A 21,123-nucleotide genomic window follows, 5' to 3' on the forward strand; every position below is an offset into this window, starting at 1 on the left:
ATTGAGATGAAATAGAATAACTTGATTAGAAGGGCTTTGAAATGAAAATGTATGAAATATTGTGCGTCAAATAATGAAATTATCGTTTTCCTTTTCACTGTTTCATTTGCTTTCACATTTCAGGTCAACTTTTTCGATACTTTAATACTAAAATATACAACAGGCCAGTCAAACCAGAGGTGGAATTGTGTAAAGCAATCGTAATCATTTGACAGTTCATAACCTAGGATTATTCTGACAAACGCTTTGTTTAACTGACTTTATCGTACGTTATGAACTGTCAAATATTACGATTGCTGTACAAAATTCCACCTCAGACCAAATTTAATATATTCCTGATTCCTGTCGTCATCTCTATTCCACTTAACTAATAGATGTTTTGTTCGAGTCTTGTAATGAATTAATCAGTGATTTTTTCCTTATGTGTTCAATCTTTGATTGAAGGGACTATTCCGGGCAATGGAGATACTTGTTATAGAGAAATATGAGCTTTACTGATCAATCTGACTATCTAATTAATTAAATGAAGAATCAGAAATCGAGAACAAATATTTTTAGTTCTCTATTGCACGAGAATTGCCCCACAGTTCTTGAAAAAAGAGTGAGTGAATGAATGAACGATGGATGTTAGATACAGGGTGTGGTGAAGATGAAATAAAAGAGATCGCTCCAAAGTTATAGTTTATATTAGATTTATAATAAGATATGTAGTCTACAAAATTTCACAAATTTTCACAACGTTATTTGAACCTAAAGCGTCTACCCATTTTATTATGAAAATAAAATCATCGAAATCACTGGAACTACGAACGACGGGGGCTGATTTTACGTAACCATTATTTTTTAAAATATAATCTAATAGGCAGTTATTTTATTCACGCAATATCTTTACATGAGTAAGTCAAAAACTAATAACGGTAAAAAAATAAAAAAATATCAATTCATAAAACCAGCCCCCCGTTAAATGAACATAACAACGTCGTCCCTATACATATACAATAATATTTATTATCGTTATATTTAACTAGAGTTATACAGAATAATGATTCCTATGAAATATAATTATGCATTCTTTAAATTTATTCAATATAATAATAATAATAATACTTAATAAGTATATCAATAGGTAATGGTTAGTCAAGTCGTGCTACAGACTACTATAGTTATAATAATGAATGTTCATATGATTCTTTATCATTTAATCAGTTATTTATTATTTAAATTTATTATTATTCGATATCATAACCAGTAAACGAACATACAGCAGCCTCGGCCCGACGGGCGCACATAATCACAAAAAAACATCGTCAACACATAAAATAATAATCAATAATAATAATCATACAGATAAAAATCATCCATAAAAACATTACAATAAAAATCTAAACATTAAAACACACTTAAAACAAACATTATATTAATATTATTTTAATCATAGTGTGTACGTACGTATTAATATCATTAAGCGAATAATCGTATAGTCAAAATAATGTGAGCATGGCGCGCGGGGGAGCGGGGCGGGCGGGACCGACCTGCCACGCGGGACCGACCTGCCGCGCGGGACCGACCTGCCGCGCGGGACCGACCTGCCGCGCGCGGCGCATTACCTACATTAGCTACTCCTACCCTACCTAGACTCTGAACTGACAACAGCCGCGCGTCCCGCTCCCCGCGCCGCCCGTCCCTCGCCTATTATATTATTATAATATCTTAATACTTTACGCTATTACATTAGGTAAGCTTTATAAATTTTCGATTTCTCATTTACGCTATCAATAATAATAATTATACAACTTTTTTTAAATTTTATGTTTTTTTCGAAATTCTATCGTAACGTACTTCGACTCTCTCTGCGGCGGCGAGCGCGGCGGCTCGACGACCTAATAAAAAACGTTCATAATAAGAAAATATATCGTGAACAACTCTGCCGACTTACGATAGGTTCGGCGCGGCGGACGGGCCGTGCCGGCGAGGCGCCGACTTTTGGCACCAGGATTTCGATTACGCGATTTTTATTCTTTTAATATTTTTATAACGATTCGAGTAAAAAAGACCGATCCCTACTAGGAGAGCGCACGGCTCGAGGCGGTCACGCGGGGCCGCTTACGAGATGATGCGGATGGCCTGGTGCGCCGGCGCCGAGCACGCGGGGCACGGCGCGCCGCCCGCCGCCAGCCGCTGCGCGCACTCCAGGCAGAACAGGTTGTGGCCGCACGGCACCAGCGCCGCCGCCACGCCGCGCTCGCCGCACACCGCGCACGCGCGCGCCGGCGACGCCGCGGGCGACGGCCGCGTCGGGCCCCAGCCCCACACGCCGGCCGTGCCGCCGCCCGGCGACTCGAAGGACGGCGACTCGCCCAGCCCCTCGTCGCGCTCCGTCGACGACCAGATGCCCAGCAGGTCGCCCAGGCGCGCCGACGAGCCGCCCGACGAGCACGAGCCCGCCGACGAGAACGCGGCCTCGGGCTCGGGCCGCAGCAGCGACGCGATGCCGGCGCGGTACAGCTGCGCCAGCGGCTCGCCGTCGGCCGCGCCCGCCGCCGCGCCGCCCGCCGCGCCCGTGCGCAGCGCGATGTGCGCCTCGATCTCCTTGCGCGCCGCCTCCACGCTCTCCGGCAGCCCCGTCACCTCGAACACGGGCTCGCGCTCGCGCGACGGCGTCACGATGTACGTGTGCGTGGTGTGCTGGATGCGCTTGATGGTGGCGCCCTTGGGCCCGACGACGAGCCCCACGACGCGGTAGGGCACGCGCACCTGCGCCGTGACGTGCCCGGGCGCGCCGGCGGGCGGCGGCGGCGCGGCGCCGCACTTGCGCGACGCGCGGATCTGGGAGAAGTGCTCCGCGGCGGACAGGATCTCGCGCTTGGCGCGCGCCACGTCCTCCTTGCGGCCCGTCACCACGAACACCGGCTCCTCGCCGCGCACCGGCGTCTTGATGTATGTGTTGGTCTTCGCCCGGAGAGCCTTGATCTTGCAGCCTGGAACAAACGAACGATCTCGTTAATATTGAACGACGCGACATTCGGGAGTTTGGGCACACGGTGTATTGGCGCCCAACGTGGGACCGGTTAAAGTCAAGGTTGCTTGCGTAAGTAATGCGCACTGTGGCATTGTACAAAATTGAAGGACGTTAGGCTATGTGTACTTTGGGGATGATGAAGTTGGTGCGGGTCGGTTTCCTGGCGTCAATGTGGCCCGCGAGACCGCCCCCTCCCGCTGGCAGACGGGCGAGAATCCGTCAATCGGCGGCGAGGCGCCGCTCGACGCGGCGGCCTCCGTGGAAGGCCATACGACATTTACGTGTCATACGAGGTCGTTAAACACAGCTTTATGCGAATATGCAAGCAAATTCGATAAAGAAAAGTATTAATAAATGTGCAAGTAATAGTTTAGGGGAAATGTAATAAATACATTCATTTTCATACATAATAGGCCGAAACTAAGTACAAGGCGTATCCCACTGCGGTTTTCTCGCTCCCCTGCACGTGGTGCCCGACTACCATCCTGCTCGCCCTGCCCAATGCGGCAAACCATAGCACATTCCGATCTTCGTAATGATGCGACACTTCCTTGAATACGAGTATTATATGGACTTACAACCCACACGACATAAGATGATATGTAGGTAAATCAAGACACGTCATTAAATAGTCAGACTTTAATTAATGATACTTGTAGTTATGAAGAGTCAATGGCATCATGCCCTCTTTAATAATAATAACAGTTATAAAGTCAGCAAGTAGCTTCGTAATATAATTGTTGGGATAGGATAATTGCAAATCCCGCTTTTATAAAACAACCTTTTTAAAATAAAAAAAGAAAAAAAAAAAAAAAAAAGGATTACATCGTAAGNATCTTAATCCGACTGGTGACCGCTTTACTTAGCCGACTCATGACAACTGGACTAATTGTCACCGGCATTGTTTGTCAGCACAAAAAATCTAAAACAAAGACGCGCTCTCAAGAATTCATTAACGTAATAGGCACAATTCTTTTCGCGCGAAAACCAGGTACAATACTTAGCGTTACAAATGGGGAAGGCCTAACATAATGGAGGGTAGTTTGGAATCACGGGCCATCGAACCCGGCCGTTCACCTTTCCCGTCGCGTACGCTCGATTCCCAACTTTACAATTCAGGGGCAGAGCTCAGTTTTGTATGGAACAATCTACTTTTGAGGGCTGAGGTCAGTACACAATACAAGCCCTTAAATAAAACGCGTTAGAGTATAAAATTGAACCGCATTAATCACTTTCGAAAATAAAAGCGGTGAAATATTGGTAGCCGAAAAGGATCATTTTTCGATTTGATTTGAATTTGGTTGTGTTCGCGATTAATTCACAGGATGGTCTAATTAATTCTCCTCGAGATTGATGTCGGCTAATTACGGGGATAAATATTGAGTTATTTTACTGGCAAATGAAAAAAATGCAAATAGACTGGTGGCATTTCCGTACTCTTCTCTCTTTCTATCTTTAAGTAAATTGGGAGTTTATGTCGTTTGTATTTTAACAGCTTTCATCAATTGACGTAACAAATATGGTTTCTGTAGCGAACATCGAGTAGGGCATCGCGGTGCCATTAGAGCTGAGTGCGAGGTGGAGCCCTAGGGTACATTTGTCACACTTCTTCAGTCTGCCACAGACAAGCAATACGTCTGATGAGGTGGGGTCAACGATCTTAGGTTTTATGCTTTTAAACTGACGTTTAGTATTCCGTTGATGTACGGACGTCGTTAATATAGGAAGCATTAAAGTGTGTGCACTTTTAAACGTGTAGTTATCAAAAAGTAGATGCATTAACGAGGCATAGCATTAATTTTGATCCATAGTTAAGTTAATTAAAACAAAGCGGTGAGATTCAATTAAAATCATATTAATTATTGCTGAACGAATACAGGAGATATTGCAATGGGCCTTAATGTAAAATTAAAAACATTATCACAACCACCCTTCAAATGTTGTGAAAATAAATAATCGCGAATCGAAAATATAGCGAAAAAGTAGAAAAGTTTATAGTGCGTAACGAAGTAGTTTCCCTGCATGCGGTCTAAAAAAATGCCATGAAAGCTCAGTATTTATGTATAAGACATTTATTTGAAAAGTTAAACCTTTTATTATCATTAGGAACCCCGTACCATGACCCCTTAGTAAATGGTCATTTAGATTCAGGCAAATGCGAACAGTAGCGACTAGCGACTATTAAGCGATCGTAACTATACTTATACTGAACTATAGTAGCGGTTGGCACGCTGCCAGCGACCGCTGATAACATCTCCTTGCGAAAAATTGGGTTATCTCGAATACAGGGTGGTATGCTAAGTCGGGGAGACTTGCAACGATTTGTTTTGCGGATTTACAGCTTAGGTAAAACAATACGGTATTTGACACCACCAATCAATTGACGTACTTTCTAAAACTGTTATGTTGAAACTAAACAACATTAAAAAATCGAACTGCCTAAAGTATGTTGAAACATTGTTAAAACAAGACTTTCCCATAGATTTTGTATAGCAATACATAAAGTCACTATTTTGTCAACTCAATTAAACTACTTTTTAAATCACAAAGCAATTAAAAATCCTAGTTTACAGGAAATTTAAAATTGATTAAGATTTTAAGACCACAATGAAAGAAGTGTCTTATAAAAAACGTTGTGCTTTAGAATTATTGGGGAATGGTGTCAAAATACCTATAACCTAAGAATGTTTTTCGTGGACATATGTTTCTGTCAAATAATAAAAGTTTTTTTTATAAGTTTCCGATTGAAGAAAATAAAAAATACTCTGCAAAAAATAAAAACTAACTGCATAACATGCATTGAATTTAAAATTGATACAAATAATTATTATAATTAATTTCAGGTAGTAGGACCTACAAAGTTCGTCTGCAAGCGAAACCGCGGCGCGCTACGAGTATACTCGCCTTCCGCGAAGCCGCGTGGCTACGCGCTGTCTACGAGCTACGGGCACTGCACCGCGGCAACCGGGTCACTGCCTCCCGCCCCCCGCGTTCGTGCTACGTCAGCTACGTGCTACGAACTTCGCTATGCGTACTTTAGTGTAACTTTTAAGTTTGATACTTTAGTGGAGATAAATAGGAGCCATTCATTATTTGAGTTTAGAACGGTTTTGAACTTTAAAGAAATTGTTTATTTATTTGGGACTCGCTAAATTTAAGGCATTTACCTGCTTTTTATTCTCAGGTTAGTTTGGAAAATCATTTTCAAATGATATTTTTTTACTAAATTATTCGTATTTAAATAATAACGATGCTAGATATTGTGTGATTACAATAAAATACAACGGAATATTAAATACCTTCGCAATCAGGTCACTGCCCCTCCCCAAGCCATCACGTGACTGAGCCGTAATGCCGTTCAAAGCTATGCGTGGTTTGGAACTTCGAAACTTTTGGAAGTACGTTGTACTCAGAATTTTAGTTTTACGTTTATTTTTGTTTACGAGTGATACAAGTGAGAATTGTAGTATTCTAGAAACTTCAACAGTTTGCAGCATTTTATTTCAAAGCCGATATTTATTAAGCATCTTAAATACGTTAATGCGCTATAGCTTGATTATTAAAATTAAAGATAATAATGTTGGTGACACTTTTTTTAAGATTTGAAGCATTTTTAATTCTAATACGAAAGTCGCGTTTCTTTCTATTTACTACATGGGAGCATAGATGGCGTTACGGTGCTACGAAGATGTGCTACGAGCTAACAATATTTCAGTTATACTTAATCGTTTCATTTGTTTTGTCTGGTAGATATTAGTTATTCAATAAGTGACTTAGATCTTTGTTAAATAGCTGAGCATCAATTTGAAACTTTTTGTTTGACACGGTTTCTACTTAACACTCGAAGTGAAAGCGCTTCAAAGTTTCGACTACACTTAAACAAAAGTAATTGGGATTTAATTGATAAATTCGGAACTCCTGAGTTGACTTCAGAAAGTGTCTTATTCCTCATCTTTTTCCTTCAAGGCTGTGATCATTATGTACAACGGAAAGCACATAATGTCGTCCATGGTGGAATAATGGTGTGGTTTGACAAGGCCTCCTCGTTTTCACAAAACGATGATTGATTAACAATGGTTTCCTCTGCGAGGGTGATGATGCAAATGGTTTGTTTTTCCTTAGAGATATAATAAGAAACGCAAGCAAAGTCAAGACTTGCAATCAAGCTTTTTTCTAGCTGTTTGTATTATCATTATCTGCCACTGCTAGATTATACTGCTTCGTTATAAACTATTTCAGCACTGTAGCAAAAATTTATGAAAGATGGTTCAACAAATTAAAACATCCTAAAAAATTAAGGCGTACTAGGCAAAACAGCTAGAGCTTAAACTTAAGCCAGTTTGTTGTCATAGTTGGCTAAATTCTCTCATTATTCTAAGTGCTGCAAGAAACATAGAGCATTCATCTGAAAATTAAGCTTATCTTAAACAAGACTGCCATTTGATCTAGGCCAAGAGTGCTGTTATGCGCAGGCTTTGGAAAACAGCGAAAAGCGAGTCATCCTGAATAATGAACAAGACAAAGCCACACCGCCCTCTCGCTCCTACGTATCGCGCTCTCCTTTCGTCACCGACTGATGCTTGCTTTGATTAATCGATTCCTATGCTTTTGATTAATATTTTCAGCACGCACCAAAACGTTACGTATATCGATTTGGTGTAACAATTTGCAAGTTAACACAAATCAGCTCAGATTGTATTCTAATGTTATTAACGCTGTATTAATATTATTATTACTCTCGTTAAATTTTATTTGCTGTATTAAGTAGGCCCCCGGTCGATATCTGTTTTCGTGTTTTTCAGCCAGATCTTAGGAGATTATCAGCCTCGAGCTACTCCGTAATTGAAGTATTATTTTCACTGTAAACAAGTTTAATTGAAATGTGCAAATTCTGTTACGTTTCAATTTGAATATAGGTGGATAAACGCCTTTGGTGCTTTAAGTGAGACACTCCTCGTATTCATGTTCAAGTATTGCCATCCTCGGTTTAGTTTACGAGGTACGTCGAGGCGTAGATAACAGAATTTACGGCGAAAATTATGATTCGAACGCGGCCATGCGGGGTGTTTTATGAAGGTTCAGTCGCCAATCGCGCCAAAAACGTACAAGGAAGACGTGAAGGCGCGGAGTGAGTAGTGACTAGTCACCAGGCTTACATAAATCACGAGACGTCTCCATAACAACTGTGGCCGGGCTCGCCGGGCCCTCCGAGGCGGCGTGTTTTCCCGCGCACCCCACTACAGCTGTTTCCCTATACAACGCTATAGCCGAGTTTCCTGTCCATAATGGATGCCCGGGAACGCGTTTTCATCTATTCTACTTCCCGATTCTTTGAGATACAGAGTATTTTTCTCCGTCGGTGTCCTACCTATATTTCCTGTTTCTCATCTCGATATTATTTGATAAACGACTTTTTCGAATGAGATCCAAGCGGTTAGTAGCTTAGCAATTCGTTTCGTCATAGTTTGGAGGGAGGCCAGCGTTGACGCAAAGCCAGATGAGCAGTTGAACCGCAATGAACCCGAAGCAAAAAGTGTCAACACTTACGCGAATCGGACAAACAATCTGCAATCGATCTGTGTGCACGATACAAATAATGATATTTGAACGTCGCAGAGAATGTTTGGTTTACGTATACGGCGTGTGCCTCGTGACAAATCGCTTTTGTATACGACTCTCGGTGTTCTTATCTTCTTGTCATACAGTCAATAGCCAAAAGACATAACATTAAACCGATGTACATTTGAAGATTCCTGAACCCTTACAGATTGAACCATATGTATAATGTTTGTTAATCTGTTGATAGTTCAGGTAATCTTGATGTGGGTTGCACAGAGGAGCGGCTTATTTGAAGAGTGATGGATGGTCACGTTACGTTGGGGAGTTTCGTGCAGCGCAACAATTTGGGTCAACGATGTTTTACATCAAATCTGTAGGTTGGCTTAATCAATCACAGTCCCAAAAGTTCCAAGCGATATAGGTTGACGCGTTAAGACGTCCTGACCGAACTGTCGCATGCGGAAAGAGTAGCAGCGTGTGTGAGCGCGGGCGCGGGGTGAGGCGGCGCCGCAGGGGCGCGTCGCACCCCCGATCGATAGCGGTCAACGACCCCGGGTCCGCGACCGAGGTGCATTGCCGGTTCGAATTTAACCCACATTCGCAGACCCGCTAATTACTACGCGGATTACGATGGAATATGCATTTTAAGTGGGTCACTGACGCGTTCAACTAGAAAGTCGCGGAATTTTAAAAATCTGACGCAATCGGCAAATAGTACACGAAATAACGAGAGCCAGCAAAACTTCGGCGATTCGGAGTGTTATGCTAAGCCTGGGAGATCAGAGATGTTTATTTCTAAATAATAAGGCTGCCGCAGTCGAAACAAAACTAATAAAACAACAACACCTCAAGTAAACATCCCCTGGGCCACTTAACGCAATGTTTATTAAAAAATTATACCAACCAACGGTATCGCGATGTCTAGCGAAACGCGAATCATCATCATAATAATTTACTTTACAGAAACCGCCTAAAATTACGGTTGCCCAAGGAAAATTTTGTACGCAGGGAAAATAGCTTTTCTGGTGTTTTCGAGCGGCCATTGCACTCGGCTTACATAACACCAGGGGTACAGAGGTAACAGGAGGTAGGCCGGCTCGAGAGCCCGCTCAAGTTCACACGGCCGTAATACACCGCCACTCGGCAATCTAAAAGCAGTCTTAGCTGAATAAAAATAAATTCTATATTTAAACACCTTGCGGTAAGGAGATGTGCGTTCCGCAATGATTAATGGTGCTTCTTAGCGGGTGCGGGTGACGTAGGGGTGCGGCGCGGGGTGAGGTTTGGGGTTGATCGAACTGAAATTGGCAGCGTTCAACGCTCGCCCGACATTTGTTTCACCAAGTAATTTGTCAAAGGCCATTCATGCCATAACAATTAATTCTGAATTAATTCAGATTTTTGGTTTGAATAAATAATTGGAAAGGATCAACATTACACGGGCGCTGTAGCATTACAAATCCATGAAATTCTAGGATCGAATTTAGGAACATTTTGAAAATGGAACACCGGTTTTTGACGATTGCTTTGCTATCAATGCATTGTAAAACAAATCTTGTTACGCTATGATTAAGTTGAGTTTCTAATGGACGTGATAAACAACTTAGGACGTTACGTTCATGAACCGTGAGTTGTATCGAGTTATAACTTGAGCAATTAGAGACCTTGTTTCATGAGCAATAAATGTTATTTTTGTTTACGGCACGTTAATGACTTGATACATTATGTGAGTGGAGATTGACACGTGGCGTCTAGGGAGCCCCGTGAAGGTGCGACAGAGAAGGCGGCAGGCTGTCCCGCTCTGATGGCCAGAGATAGATACGAGTATCTTCCGTCGAAAGGGAAATGCTGAGACGAGTTTGTGGTTATTTTGGTGTCGCTTGTTGTCCCTTTTTTGTAATATTTGGAAATTATCATCTGCGAGTATGAATATAGAATCAAGGACCGCGATAGCGTCTTTGGTGCTTTTTTGTAGAATGTTGATGTTTCGCGGGAACTCTCAATAGATGGCGCAAAAAATTTAATGCAGCATCTCTCCACATTAGGCAAATTATTGCTGTCGGGCAGGGCCTTGTAGGGGTACAGTCCCACAAAAAGACAAAATAAGTATTACACAATATCCGTTCTTAAAGTTAATGAAGTCGACAATTACCGTAATAAAGCTTAAAGGCCACTTTTACACAGTCGGCCTAAAATATTAAGACATGCATTAATGTATGAAAAACCTTTGTTATTTAAAACCGATGCCGGATGCTTGTACAGTTATGCCAAAGCGATATGCCGAAATTATTCTTATTGTGAAAGCAATAAGGGTCATCTCGAAATCCTCCTTGAGTTGTGAGACAAGGCGGTTGACAAAGGGAACATAACTGTCGCAATATTTAGCGAATTGCTAATTTGTGCACCCACCATTTTGAATTCACTCGTCTCGTACGCGCCAAACTTCGCAAATGTTTTCTCTTTTAGTGAAAATAATAATTATGTGGTTCTGAATTTAATTGTTACTGAAGAAAATGAGTAGGTAGGTACCTACTTCAGTTGAGAAGAAACTCAAAAGTTACAGAGAATCGTTTCGACTTCAGAGTTTACAGAAGTTTGGGAAACTTTGAATTTTGAAGGTTGCAGTACTATCTATGACAAAAATCTAGACTGATGAAGCTTTAAGCTCAAAATATGCTCTAACTTGAATCGTCAAGATTTCTTTCTGAAATTAGTTGTCTGAAAATTCTTACCTAAGAAAAAGTATGATAACAAAATCTGATGTAATGTAATAAAACAAAACAACTGGCTCGTATCTTGCTAACTGAAGCTTATTAAACCGCCTTTGTAAATAAACTTTTACGTAATGCGTTTGAGAGCGCATTTTTGTTTACACGCTGATTTATTTAGTATCTGTTATGTTTATATCGCTGAAGATTCATAATCTGTGAGACTGCAATGTTGTAGTTTTTAACCGACTTTCTAAAAAGGAGGAGGTTCTATGTTATGTTTGTAGAAAATTCACTTTATCGCTATAAGAATAGTTGTCGGATCTTTGCAAAACTTATACTATAGAATACCCTTACATTACGTTTAAGGTAGAAAAGATACATAGACAATTAGATCGGAGTCTGTGCTGAAAGTACCTATTTTAGTTGTAAACAATTTTCTTCTATCGTGTGGGCTGTAACAATTACTAACTACATAGTGCGATCCGATGTTAGAGCTTTTTTACATAATCTCTGACGCTACTAACACTTTTCTTATCAAATAACCAGAGGTGGAATTGTGTAAAGCAATTGTTATCATTTGACAGTTCATAACGTACGATTATTCTGTCAAACGCTTTGTTTAACTGATTTTATCGTACGAAATGAATTGTCAAATGATTACGATTACTTTACACAATTCCACCTCGGGTTGGTTCAAGTCGGTAATGTCCTTAGTTCGCATAATCGGACCTAATAACTAATGTTACAGTTAAATAAAGGCTTTTAGAAAGTCTAATACATTCCCCGTTTAATGCAACTAACCTAGTTCAATTAAACAGATTCAGATTACATTTTATTAAATCGTTTATCACGATTTAGTTTGAGGTAGGTTAGTTTTTTGCTGCACAAATCTGTCACAACTAATAAGTCACTGAACTATGAAATTCCATCAAACGACTTGACATTTAATTTTAACAAAAATAATCCATACTAATATTATAAATGCGAAAGTAACTCTGTCTATCCACTGAACCGATTTTGAGTAGATAGTTTGAGTCCCGGGAAAGGACATAGGATAGTTTTTATCCCAGTTTTTGAAACAGGGACGCGTGCGATAAAGTTTTTCTGTGACAGACAAAATTCTAAAAGAAAGTCCATTATAAATCCAATGTAAACACAACACCAAGTTCTCGACCCAGATTGATTTGATTAGTTTTAGAGTGTAAGTTAACTTGGGAAAGTAAACATTACTATTTACTATTAGTTTCAGATCAATATTAGATGAATATGGATTTGTGCTCGATACTAATAATAATTACTGAGGCCGCAATGAAAGTGAAATCGAATATGTGAAACTTTGTATATCTAAACGTTATACTTATTGTGCTGTAATTTGTTGTGATGTTGATGAGAAGTCCATATTTACCTGAAAGAATAAAAAAATGCAATTAGTATTACACTTAGTAAACAAGTTTTACTTATAAAGTCATATAATTTACATATTATGATTAGACTACAAAATTGATTTTATTTACGGCTAGTTCAGTGATTCGTCCCACAACACGTCCCACTGGGACGAAACACTGAATTAAAAAAAATTGTTTTCGTTCTGGATTCGTCCCGTTTAATTTATTTTTTAACATAATGAGATTTAGTACCGTCAGAAGATCAATGAATAAAAGAAAACATGAATGTTTTAACAATGTCTGTATTTAAAAGGAATAGTGGGACGAACCTGTTATGGGACGAATCACTGAACTAGCCTTATTTACCCACACTAAATGGATATGTTAATGTTAAGATATCATTGCGATTGTAATTTATAAAACATTGTATCAATCAACGCTGTAGGTAAAAGTCAAGCAAGGTCAGCAAAAAACGCGTCCAACCGGCAGATCACATTAGTGTTTTTGCTGACTTACTTGGACTCCGCGACATGTGCTTTGATATTTATTTGGCAGACCAATAACGCTATTATCCTATGTTCTCGTCTATTTGTTCATTTATTTGACGATTTGTAAGTAAATTTTAGAAATCGTAAATAATTACCAACAAGTATCGGCTTTTAGCGTCGTTTTCCTTAATATTATGTACTCGTGCGATTACGTTTAATATCTCATTATGTTGTGCCTTTATTTAATGTTACTGGAGCAATAAAATTCCGTACATCTATGACCGTTCAAGGTCCGATGTAAGTAGTACTGGTCTTTGGCATATGTAAATTATTCTAAAATGGTATAATAGAGCTTCTTTTGTTTGGTGTACAGAGCAGATTATAATAATTACAACAAATGTGTAACTTTATTAATGTTAGGTATGCAGCGTCATGGCATGGTGTCCCTAGACTAAACAAAGATTGTACAACTGATAAGTATAAGTAACTTACTTAAATCTTTTATACTTCACATTATTGCGCTACAAATTAAATTTCAGTTTCGTACAGCTGAGTAGGCCAGCGTCGTAGTTGATAACAAAACCGTATACAAGTTGTCTTAGCAACTAGCAACCAAATCTCCTGTGACGTCACCCCACGTGGTGGCCATTCATATCTCGATGCCCAAGGTTGCGCGGGCGCCTTTCGATCATGACCGTTAGTACAAATGAGCGTAAACCGATAGCCTTGATTACCAACACTCAAGGCTACAGGACTCCGATAACTATTAACTATACCTACCTAAACCGCGGTTAATTTCCGCAGTTAGAATCTTGGCGCGTTTAAAGTGATTTTTCCTGGACGCCTGCCATTGATGTAGGAATGTTTTGTCCTGAATTCTTATCACATTTTAATATTCTTGAACGTTTTTGATAAGCATTTGACTTATTGGACATTTATTTCTGATTTGAGTGAGAATTCACAGCATTTTTATCCAAAACTTGTAGGTTTCTTCCCAAAAATAGTCAAAAACAAAATTAGTATTCAAAGTGCATCAACCTATGCGGCTGTCAACTTTTAACTGGGAGATTATTGTTGCAGATGCGTATCTTAATCTCTTCAATGGCCATAAAGGCTGCGAAACTGGTTATGTCGGCTATTCGGTCACGAAACTTTTAAGGATATAGTTTAGGCTTAGAAGGTATACAGGGTGGAATTTTGTAATGCCACCTGGGGGGAAAGTACTCGTCTTAAGAATACTTTCTCTATTATTTGAATTATTTACCGAAAATTGTATGGTATGGTGGTGAATTTTCGAGAAAAAAAAATCGGAAATCTTTGAATGCAGTTCTCTTTCTTTAAAAAAATAAAAAAATGTTCTCTTTGTGTAAAATTTTCTATCTACAGTATTAAGAGTACTTTCCCTCCAGGTGGCATCACAAAATGACAAAATTCCACCCTGTATATAAAAAGCCTATACCCAACCGTGGTGGCCTTGAGGTTGTCCTCGAAATTTTGCGAACAAGATTTATAGATTTTTCTATAGCGCAATGAACCTTGAACGGTTACACAGAGTCGCCAAGTCTCCGCTTAAGCAAAACGCTTAGCATATATTGAAACTATACCTACTTAGTTATTTATTCTGTGGCTATTTATTAAGCAAAAAAAAAAGATATTGCGATTTATAATAAAGTAATATCAATCAAAGATACTATGAAAAAGCTTATTTTGTGAAATTAAATGATGCCTATCCTCAGTTTAATAACCGATACATCATTTTGTGATCAATCACGCCTCCAACTTGTGCTTGACATTGATCAAAACAATATTACGAATACATACTTGGAAATTATTAATGTCAAATGAAATCCTATGTTTTGTGTAATGTAAGTTATAACTTTGGCCAAAAATGTTCAGTGTTCGATTGTTTTGAATATGCGGAGCATGCAGGCTAAAATAAAAACAATCGGTACTAATTACTCGTCGGTGCGGTGGCGGTGGGTGAACGCACCGTGTGGCCCGGTTGGCGGCGCGCCAACTCACGCTCTAATCGCACGTAACCAGCTCCCGATAGGTTATAAACGCCTGGTAGGCGACACTGTTCTGCCTAGGTCTTGCACGAAGGAAATTAATGAGCCAAATTAAATAGCCACTCGTAGTGTCTTCACGCTTTCTCTTCCTTAGTTTACCTTAGATCTTAGATAAACAATCCAACTTGGCGACCGTTTCCCGTGCAACCTTACAAAAGATTTCATTGTTTAAGATTTAATTCATCACTTTCCACGTCGGTAGCCCGTTCAGCTAAAAGCGCTTACCTTGTAAGCCTCAATGAAACAATTAAGGATTAAACTAGACACAGCCTAAGCCAATTACGTAACGGGCTCCGAGCGGTTTCATTTATGAAATTCAGATTCGACGCTTCCATTCCGTTAAATTGTGCAGTGTAGTGCACGAGATTAACATTTGAGAATTTAGGAGGCGACGTTATCGGCCGTTGAACCCGGACTATCTCGGTGCAGTGACATAGACCGCCTCACCTTGGTTTTTGGATGTTGAAAAAACGTCATCGCGCGTGCTTTATTTGCCTGCCGGTGGATATCAAAGTTCCGAGGAATGCGGCGAGGTACCAGGGCACCACGAGTTGATGGTGATAACGCGGTTCATTGCCGAACGCGGCTGGCTGCGCGTTTCCGCCTGCTCGGAGGTCACGGTTGCCTTATGTAACCAGCTAGACCGCTCAACTTTGCGAGGCAAAATTTTTAGCAATGTCTTAAACGAGATACATTTTATTAGAATGTCAGATGTGGGCTTTTCCGTGTTTAAAAATAAGTATTCTTGAAGTAACTTTTGAAGTTTGGCTTAGCAACGCCAGTTGCTCAAAGGGCAGTGACAATGGTTAAGCCTAGCCAGGTGAGCCATGTCTATTTGCCCTTTCAGACGATTAATTGTATGCATAGGTAGAGGTCCCCTATGTCGGTGGACTGGGGTCTCAGCGGCCTTGGGGCGTCGCACGCGCCGACGCTCGCGATAAACGTCGTGGAATACATTTTACCCAAGTATTAGGTATCATCTTTATGTGGATTTCAATGATAGGGGCCTCAGCTGTTGATAGGGGGATATCTTTAACTTGAAATAGCTCAACGATTTGTTGATACATGTAATGGAGCTTTTCATATATTCATACGAGAATAAAGCTTAAGTTACTGCAAAGTAATAGCAGCGTCTACCTGTAGTTTATGTTTTTTACTGGCCGCTGGAACACCTGAGAGGTTTTAAAACTAAATATGGTTCCGAAACTTAATTTGGTCATAACATTTATCGGTATTATTTAAAAAGAACACGCCCTGACCCTCATCGTTCTGAATAACTTAAGTACGAAACGTATTAACAGAGGGCGATAAAACATACGGCAGTATCGTTTGACGTTTACAAGCGCCTTTGAATGCATAAACTAAGAAAAAAAAACGGCCGGCATAACACGCCTTCAATATTTAACTCGCAAAGTCGGATATATTTCATCTGAGTCGTTGTAATTCACATTCAATGCGGAAGTTGTCCAAATTATAAACCTGGATGAGCAAATATGGGCTTTATTGTTGTTACCGCAAGATCTCGAGGTGTGGTATGAGGTGCCGAAAAGTCTTGGGGTAATTTGCAAATATGATGAGCGGAAACCGGCCGGGAACGCAGGCCCACGCGACGAAAGCCGGGACAGACTACATGTCTGGTGGAGGATGAGCAATCTGGAGCAATGACCTGGGAAGGTATTGGTGGTACCCTGGATATGGTCCCTCTTTAAGTTCTTGGTGCATCTTCTGTTTTACAGCTTTGATGTATTCCAACAACATTTGCAGCGCAATCAGCTCTATATTTTGGGACAAACGTCAAGTCTGTCAAACTCCATACAAAAAACACCGGTTATTGTTATAGTTACGGTTACAGTTACTCGGCTTAAGGATTTTTCAATTCATCTCATTTGTTTGACAAGTACGGAAAACTAGACTTTATATAATTTATTAGTTTACTGTGGAGATTGAGATTGGATTGGATTTAAATTGCATGTCGTGATTACTCGTAGGTATTCAGATAAATATTAAAATAATCTGCCGATTCCGATTGCCTGTATTCCCAAGGCGTCTTCAATCTCCAATCCCATGCATTCGTGAGCACTGTAACATCCCTGGTGTCAAACCGTCATTTGCATCTGACATGGTTCTACAACGAAAGCCAGCCAAAGGTGAACACGAAAAAAATTAAAAATTGCGATTTTTAATCGACACATCAACATGCTTTCCGAGCCACGAAATCGTTTTTCTCATCAGAAAATCAGGCGTCTCATTCTTTTGCATCTAGAATATCTTGATGTGACTGTATTATTTTACATATTGACCTTCATTTTACCCGAATTTCTGGGAGAGGCGCAAAATACAGTTAATTTGATTTTATCATGAATATTTTATTCCAGCTTCCAGGTATTACTGCACGACGCAGATCATGCTCTTCGATGAAATTTTCGATTCTACGCAGTATTTTCGTTGTTAAACCTATTATATTCTAGTGGATTCACCTCGAAATTCTGGGATTTTCAAACAAGTAAAAAATTGTGAAATAACTACGCCGTTGGTAGAATTTACACGTGTATCGGATTACTCGTATTTTCACATGAGAGAATTATGTAGTGCGTTCCGGGAATGTTGGAAACAATTAAATATTGGTAATTCGTATTTATTGGTTTTCAAAGACGAATGATGTAACAAGGTTTGGATAGCATTAAACGCGAGGGATCTTTGTGTTGATTTCCTTGATTTTCCTGGTTTTTCCTTGATTTGGTTGATTGAGGAATGTATTGTTTTAACAAAAACGTATCTTTTGTTTCGTTTTTGCCAGAATTCGGGTTTGCATCTTGTATATTCCGGCCATCCAATACATCGGCTCGAAGTTTCATCTATCGATCTACCTGTCCCCTGTATCCTGGGGGAGACGTCTGTGTTTGACAGTTGAGGGCGTCACGGGCACACTCAGGCGCTGTCATTTGTTATCTGTACATACACTTCGACCTTGAACACATTGTTAAGACCGTCATCATGTATTTGGCATAACCAATGTACAAGAAACTGAGGAGGTGCTAAGTTCTCACAACATCTATTGGGAAAACCCTTCCTGTTGTGTAATTTATATACTTAGCACAAGGCAATTACTGAAAACCTTTTAGTCCGCTGCATACCTTCTTAATTTATTCCCACCGGGATTATCCGTATCCAAATCAGAATCTCGACGGCCCAAAATGTATTAATCTTATACAAAGATACGACTACCGCTCGATACATTTTTAACACGGATTTATTGATGGTCACACCAAAAAAATGATCAGCGCTCCAATCTTAATCATACGATTTATCCAATATAATTGTGGCCATTGTGATTTTTTGCGTCGCAGAACATCACAAAGCGAGTAAAGGTCAACCGGCAGGATAAAGTTTCCGTCGGGAGCGCGGACAACGCAAATAAAGCACATGACCCAAAAAAACTCCTCGTACGAGCGACGTGCCGACACAGCCGCCATCTCCATCATCGCAATCGCATTACTCACGCGCAGCACAACCATAAACAATTCCAATTTCAAAACTACGAACACCTGACCGCACGCTCGATCCTCAAAATTGACCCTTTTCAACCGCTAAGCCCACCGCGCCTGCCGTCCCCCAGGACCTGAATGGAGGATAATATTATTAAGCTCCACAAATAACGCCTTAATGCAGATGAGCTCTGTATCTAATCTAAAGTTGGCGCCTTCGACGACGCTAGAAATAACATAGCTGGTAGAAATGTCGATGTCCAATGCACTCGGTGACGCACTGGCGGACTATCCCGCGCCTACTGATTATTCATTTCGAATCCGAATTTTAAAAAGACATCAAACTCGTTCCTCGCTCGGTAACGGCACGCCGCGAACTGTCGCTTCCCGCATTCTTAATAGATGTCGCAATAAAACCAAGATTGTGTAATAAAAAGCAGCTGTTTGGATCGTCGAGTAAAAAGTGCGAATATACGGGCGTGTTTACAAACATTCAGTTGTAAGTTTCACGAACATGGAGTTCAGCGCCGCGACAATGGGACCGTTGACTTTGCTTAGACGATTATTCGATCCTTGAGCCAGGATAATACAGCCGTTACGGAGTTTCTCGCGCGAATTTATTTACCGAGACCGATTTGATATGCATCGAGATTGAATAATCGATTGTTTTTTATCGTGGGAGGTGTCAAAAGTTTTTGCTGCCGTCATTATGACGGGACGTAAATTGCAGAGGTATCGATGCGGTTGGGATTCGGGTCGTTCGGTTTAAATTGGTTGTGAATTGGACAGCGTCGGATTACTATGGGTATTGTTTGTGTGCGTGAGTCGTATGCGTCGAAAGTTCGGGAGACGCAGGAAAAAGTTGATGTGCGTGCGTGGTGGGAATCGCGTTGGACGGTGTAGGTTGAGGAGTTAGTTAGGGAGAGTGATTGTTTAGTGAGTGAAAAGTGTCAATGTGAGTGGGTAAGAGTGCTGCCGGCAGCGGATGACGAATGTGAGGGGTTGTTGAACGCCAACGGTCTATTTCGGAGCGACTAAATACGTCGGCGGCCCACCGAGTGACATTTAGTCGGGCTAGGTGCATCCGACTACTATCAGACTATAGATAACTGCACTATGAATACTCGCTGTAACAAAGGTCTCGGAAAATGCCAAGGAAATTGAAGTTCGCAGGTGGACGAACTGGGTTGCCTGGGCAATTAGGATTAAAAGTAGCATTTAATCGTATGTAATTATGTATGATGATAACTAGACGCAATTGCAAAGCTTTGGCGTGAATCCACGTTCAGTTTTGATGTAGAGTACTTATTTTATTCAAATATGTAGGTACCTCTTTAAACCTCTTGACATAGCATCTTACCGAAACCATCTACTATTCGAGTCTAGGAATTCCCTTACGAAATTGGCATCATTTCAAAATTACTTCAGGTAAAATTGCGGTCATTAAAAAGATGTTTTCAATGTTCTGACTTATGTCCGTTCAGTTTCAGAAAACAAAAAGCTTTTAAACGTATACGACTTAGTCAGACTTTCAGAATGTCAGCAATTTAAGCACAACCAAAAAGGTTAACCCTATTAAATGCTACATTAATAGCCCTGTCGAAATGTGTGCGACTTCAAAGCTAATCGAACTTCAGTCAGCACTATGTGACAGCAAAGAGCTTTAAGCTTGCACCGGCACTGCAGTCAGGTCAGTTACACATGACGTCATAGGCACAATAGGCTAACAAATCTGAGATTTTTGATAATGTTAATCCGTAATTGCAGGCTTGAACCTCTATTGTTGGAGAACAAGGCATGACGTCACTGATTTAATGACGAATAGCATCTGCATTTTTTGAGCTGAGTCTACCTAATGGCTGAAAATGTTACTCCCAAAAATGTTTGACAAAACCCTAAAACCCTGGTCTATCTGGCATAAAAAAATAAATTAACTAAAAGTAAACACCTCCTTTAATCGTTTAGGAAATCAAAGTGTACCCCACACAGTGCAAAGATGTCTTGAGATGTCAATAATGAATCCTCTACTTATAATTTCACGTTCATTTGTTTCTTGTCGCAACTTTTGCCAAAAGACGCGGCGAACCGCAAAAGAAATTAAGTAGCACAACATAAGATTCAATTTGCAGCGTATTCCAAACCTATTATTGCAGGGGTTACATGCTACTGCAGTGTAGGGGAGGTCAGTTACACATGACGTCACTCTGTAGTACTACAAGGGGTGTCTGCTTCCGTAAATGTATGGGTATAGAGTTGCAAATGGATTGCATGCGCCAGCCTAAATAATTCAGTCTGGCTAAGCTCTAATTGAAAGTTGAGGGGCACCACTTACAAATATCGATAGTCTGGCCTAGGGATTCGATGAATTAGATATTGTACAAAACAAGGCCATACTAAAGTGGTAAAC

At 40.5% G+C, this 21,123-nt stretch overlaps 1 protein-coding gene across 1 annotated transcript in view; it reads right to left on the reverse strand.

The window, feature by feature from the left end:
* Positions 1-668: 668 nt before the first annotated feature.
* The window catches only part of LOC114360449 (RNA-binding protein MEX3B), a 55,594-nt gene continuing 35,139 nt past the window's right edge, over positions 669-21,123 (reverse strand). The window contains exon 2 of the mRNA XM_028315165.1: positions 669-2,978. Coding sequence (XP_028170966.1) covers positions 2,104-2,978 — 875 coding nt within the window. The 3' untranslated portion in view covers positions 669-2,103. The remainder of the gene's footprint in view (positions 2,979-21,123) is intronic.

This window comes from Ostrinia furnacalis, unplaced genomic scaffold (assembly GCF_004193835.3).
Source record: "Ostrinia furnacalis isolate ACB-3 unplaced genomic scaffold, ASM419383v2 OfSCF0322, whole genome shotgun sequence".
Classification (NCBI taxonomy): domain Eukaryota; kingdom Metazoa; phylum Arthropoda; class Insecta; order Lepidoptera; family Crambidae; genus Ostrinia; species Ostrinia furnacalis.